The sequence below is a fragment of the Olea europaea genome, chromosome 9 (assembly GCF_002742605.1).
Source record: "Olea europaea var. sylvestris chromosome 9, O_europaea_v1, whole genome shotgun sequence".
Lineage (NCBI taxonomy): Eukaryota > Viridiplantae > Streptophyta > Magnoliopsida > Lamiales > Oleaceae > Olea > Olea europaea.
The window spans coordinates 14,378,774-14,383,450 of NC_036245.1; the positions used below are offsets into that span (position 1 = coordinate 14,378,774).

Here is a 4,677-nt window from a genome sequence, read left to right on the forward strand (position 1 = left end):
GAGGGGGGGGGGGGGGGGGGGGGGTTATCCTCTTTGTTTGGGCACATTAGCATGAAATGATATCACAATTCAAAAACGTTGTGCCAGTTAGCCACTATTTTTGTATGTCCCAAACATGTTTAAGGCTTGATTTGTATTCTGAACCTAGGTATTGATTTATTTATTGCTATATATATGCTGCTATCGGATCCTCTCCCTCCATTTCTTGATCTTCTCCTCTCTTCCCTAGTTCTATTTTTGCTGTCAAAGATTGTACAATTGAGATGTTTTACATTGGTACAGTTGCTTGTGTAAATTGTTATGATATGGTTGTGCTGTGCACCATATTGATCTCCTTGGAGGCAGTTAGTTTAGTAACTTTGCTGCCCTAGTTATGAAACTTTTTCCTGGTGGTATCAAAATACCGCTATGTCGAGATATCTTATCGGTCTCTCCAGGAAAATGGATATGAGTTAGAAAGAACGTGCCAAGGATCCAACAAAAATGACGGATGCTGGGTCTAATTGATTATGATATTGTCTCATGTAGGTATTCTTGGACATGGCAGTGCTGGTAGATGCTCAAGGGGACATGATCAACAACATAGAATCACATGTAAAGAAAACTCATCCTCTCAAGACTCTAATTGTGCTATATATATTTATATGGTTCTTTGGTTGACTTATCTCTGCAGCCCGGTTTCCTCAGGTATCATCTGCAGTAGACCACGTGCAGTCTGGGAATGTTGCTCTTCAGAAGGCAAAAAGTCTACAAAAGAGCTCCAGGAAATGGATGTGCATTGCTATCCTCATTCTTCTTATCATTGTCGCTATCATTGTTGTGGGTGTATTCAAGCCATGGAAGAGCAACAAGGGTGCTTAATTCTTCAAGTATACTATTCAAACCGTTTTCTTATATACAATCTTTACCATTCTTTTCTGGAGTCAAAATTCAGGCGTACATGCAAAATTGTATTTAATTACTTGTATTCTTTTATGCGTATAATGTTTTAATTTGTGAACTACGCACATTCATGGTTTTAATCTCTATTTTGTAAGATTGATTTATCATTCTGGAGATAAATACATTTCTTACTTGGTTCGAATCTCTGTATTTTGTAAGATTGATTTATCATTCTGGAGATAAATATATTTCTTATTTATTATGCATCAATACCCTTGAGTTCATTGTTCAACATCCATCTGATTATGGTCAATAGATCTTAACAAGAAATGTTTGGAATAACCATTTTCAATTCCAAAAAAATTATTTAATCTACTATTTTTGTTTTCAGCTACATGTTAATAGTTATATCAATGATGCAACAGAAGCTGCAAAAAATGCATCGACTATAATGATAAACTAAACAGCCCTTTCATAGGTACAAGCACGAGCCTTAGAACCCGTATAAAGAATTCTTCCCAGGCAACTCGAACATATTTGGTACGTTGAATTGGATAGGAATAAATATCTAACGGACTAGTTAAGTTTTTGCATCTAATCTAGTTCCTCCAGTTTTAACATACCAAAAATGTCCTTTAGACTGTAACTGTTGAAGGACTTCTTCGGAGCCATGATCGTACATATTAACTTGCCAGATGTCACATTCGGCTGAAAATCTCAAAGAACTTCGTCGGAGCCATAACTCGTACATAACCATGTAAAACGCATCATGATCAACCGGTGAAAGGTGCCACTGAAAATGTTCTCTCACCTTCAACACATTCCTTTGTAAAACTAAATAATCTTCAATGCTTATACCTTTAAGAATTTTCTTCAGAAGAGGTATGTCTAATGTGGCAACAACAACTGAAAAACTCTGCCAGTTCAATATGTCCTGAAAAGGAAGATCATAATGGTTGGCTATTATAAGAGGGACACAACCATAGTATAAAGCATCGCCAATACGAGCCGTATTGACTTCAAATCCTTTAACATGAAGGCAAAACTTGCTCGCTAGAAGCTCCTCAGCATACGATGTTTTGAGGTGACCAAAGCGGACAGATATCTCAGCATCATTTCTCCATACTTGAAGAAGCTTTTCACGCACTGGTGAGTTCATTGATCCCGCGAAGAAGGCCAATTTTGTCCTGTATTTATCGAGATTAAGTTGGATATCTTCAGCCCATGTAGTAGAAGCTAGAAGACAACTTATGATTTGGCTTTCACAAGCAGTCTAATATTGTATTTTTAGTTAACTATAAAAGTACAGAGTAGTTATGCTTTACATTTACATTGTGCTCTTCAAAGGAGTAGTTGATATCTCATACAGACCAAATTACAACGACGTAGAAACAAAAGTACTGTGACGGAAACCCACTAAACTCAACTATGTGATGTTTTTACCTTACCAAATTTTAATTTTCTCAAAGACTGCTATTATCAAGAGTAGCGATTGTTAAAACAAATTTGTACATCAATACACAGCTCTTATGTGGGGTGCATATCATTATAAGTCATGCATTTCCAGACAGAAATATAAGACACATAAATTTGCATTTGACTGGAAAACTAGATAGAATTAGAGATAGTTTAGATTGACAAGTTTCACAGATCTCTAGAATAACAATTTTCAGTTTTGTTATATGGAATTTAATTTTCTAGTAATGTCGACAACAATTAAAGTATCGTGAAAGCTTTTCAGATGCCTAAGAAGCAATCTAATTGTTGAGCATATACTATATGAAAGATTGAGGTAATAGATTTAAACATTCTGATTTCATGATTAAGCTAAAACAAAATTAGCGGTTAATGCAATAGAACTGCGAAAAACATAATAGTAGCAGCGTACCTTTCACGAGCAAGATTAGTAGGATCTCCTTGTCTAGGCCAAATTTGTGGCAAGGATGCATCTTTATGAGCAACATACGAAGAGAGGTAATAACTTGACGAGCATACGACTTGTATAGCATTAAGTTTAACTTCAACTGCTTTATCCATTGCTGAACGTCCAATGGAGTGACAAGCAACGTAAAAATGGTCAGCACCTCCAGTTCGATTCCAGTAAGAGTATTGGTGACTAATGTTAAAAATATAATCTCGGATAAAGTCTTGGATACCGTCTATTCCTACTCTCGGGTCATGTCGCAACCTTGCAATTGAAAATGGTAAAAAGAAGAGATTCGCTTCGGAAGGGTCCTTTGTGATGAAATGACTCCTTGTAAGAACCTTCTTAAAGTAACTTTCACTTGCATAATTACCCTCAGGTTCAAAATCCACAGGCAAAAGCACATTGGCAAAAGGATCGTCTCGTCCATGAGGATAAACATAAATCTTTAAGCTCCTATTCATTTCCTTGTAATTATCTAGAAAGGCATCTCTGTCATGAAACAACTTCTTCTCATCATTAACGTATGATCCTGAGCCAACAATTCCACAATCAAAAGGTTACACAATGAAATTCACAAGATGCAAGAATTCATCCCAAATTGAACTAGAGCCATGTCGAATTAGAAAGTCTAGTTCCAAAATAGGGTTCTTCATATCACCATGGATTCGGGCATAAAATATATCTTAGAACAAACCAAAGAATACACGAATTCTGGTCAATTCATGTGCATTAAGAGATACATCATAATCTTTGTACAAATTAAGGTCGCACATTATCTAATGATTCTAATCACTCTGTCACTTCCAAGGCCTCATCAAATTCTAAGCTCAGAAAATTCGTTGTTGAAAGTTTTGTATACCATGAGATACTAGAACATGCAATCTAACGTCAAATTTCACATCTTGAATATGAACTTAAACTCTTAGAATTTAAATTAAACTGCAGTTATCACTCCCTTCATAGTTCATACACATCCTACATTACATTTCCCCACAAGGATCCTTGTTTAGATAGTTTCAAAAACTGGATATTATCATTCCTTCTGTATCAACCGCCTATTCAACAATTTACCCATTAAAAACAAAACAAATTCCATATCTTATGGACATTTTACATCAAACGAAATAGGAGAACAAGCTGATAATGAGAATATAGCAATCTACATGCCCCTTCTACTAACAAAAGATAATCAATAAAAAATTACTTTCTCAATTGAATTGTCAAATAAGCCTTCATCGAAACTCTACCAAATTCTTTATTGGCTATCATTTATCAATTACAGAAACATTTATTACACTTAAAATGAGTAAAATTCAAGAATCAAGAAAAACCCATAAGGCTCAAAACTTTACCTACCAGCTGAGGCCAGGCGATTTTTGAATTTCTCTTGACCATCGGTTTCTCCAAGAACACCGCCATTTCTGCTCTTAACAACAGGTTCAGGAGGGGCCAAGGTGGAAATTTCAGGTGGGTTTTCAAGAATTATTGAAGGCCCAATTGGAGGGTGGGTGAGATGAAGACGGTGTGGATGAATGAAGAAAAGATTGGAAGTGAAGGAAATATAAAGGAGTATGAGGAGAGAAGTGGCCAGAGCTAAGGTTGTGGGTACGAGAAAGAAGAAGGATTTGATTGTTTGTGAGCGAGAATTGGAGTCACGGCGGCGAGTGAGTACAGTTTGGAGCAGGAACAAGGAAGAACTGGCCATTTCTTGCTATTTGATTATGTACAAGCAATTTTAGAAGGTACACAATTTATGGTATTCAACCTCAACCAGGTTGTCTTGTTTCAGTGTTTTGTGTTGGAGGTGCGGGTAGGTTGGGGAGTCAACGGCAATATGACATGGACTCGCTAGAATTTTTTTTACATAC

The 4,677-nt window shown here is 36.3% G+C and overlaps 2 protein-coding genes across 3 annotated transcripts; one reads left to right on the top strand and one right to left on the bottom strand.

Annotated features, from left to right (window-relative positions):
- The first annotated feature begins 412 nt into the window (after positions 1 to 412).
- On the top strand, positions 413 to 1,084 carry LOC111399762 (syntaxin-132-like). Its single transcript, XM_023027234.1, has 2 exons — positions 413 to 594; positions 688 to 1,084. Exons 1-2 carry the CDS (start codon positions 541 to 543, stop codon positions 859 to 861), a joined length of 228 nt encoding a protein of 75 aa, XP_022883002.1. The 5' UTR covers positions 413 to 540; the 3' UTR covers positions 862 to 1,084.
- Positions 1,085 to 1,311: 227 nt separating this feature from the next.
- On the bottom strand, positions 1,312 to 4,642 carry LOC111399761 (probable glycosyltransferase At5g03795). 2 transcript variants are annotated; one of them, XM_023027232.1, is made up of 3 exons: positions 4,166 to 4,642; positions 2,771 to 3,338; positions 1,312 to 2,069 (listed from the first exon to the last, which is right to left on the bottom strand). In XM_023027232.1, the coding sequence occupies exons 1-3, from the start codon at positions 4,512 to 4,514 to the stop codon at positions 1,463 to 1,465; spliced, it is 1,524 nt and encodes a 507-aa protein (XP_022883000.1). In that variant the 5' UTR covers positions 4,515 to 4,642; the 3' UTR covers positions 1,312 to 1,462. The 2 variants fall into 2 exon arrangements, with proteins under 2 accessions (XP_022883000.1, XP_022883001.1); XM_023027233.1 differs by having other exon boundaries at positions 4,162 to 4,364.
- Between the last annotated feature and the right edge of the window lie 35 nt (positions 4,643 to 4,677).

What these genes read in the sequence shown, in the direction of transcription:
- LOC111399761 (XM_023027232.1), bottom strand. Translation starts at nt 4,514, where the DNA reads ATGGCCAGTTCTTCCTTGTTCCTGCTCCAAACTGTACTCACTCGCCGC. An exon ending in AAATCGCCTGGCCTCAGCTG is followed by an intron (nt 3,339 to 4,165) that starts GTAGGTAAAGTT and finishes TTGTTGGCTCAG; the next exon opens with GATCATACGTTAATGATGAG. An exon ending in ACTAATCTTGCTCGTGAAAG is followed by an intron (nt 2,070 to 2,770) that starts GTACGCTGCTAC and finishes CGATAAATACAG; the next exon opens with GACAAAATTGGCCTTCTTCG.
- LOC111399762 (XM_023027234.1), top strand. Translation starts at nt 541, where the DNA reads ATGGCAGTGCTGGTAGATGCTCAAGGGGACATGATCAACAACATAGAA. An exon ending in TCAACAACATAGAATCACAT is followed by an intron (nt 595 to 687) that starts GTAAAGAAAACT and finishes CGGTTTCCTCAG; the next exon opens with GTATCATCTGCAGTAGACCA.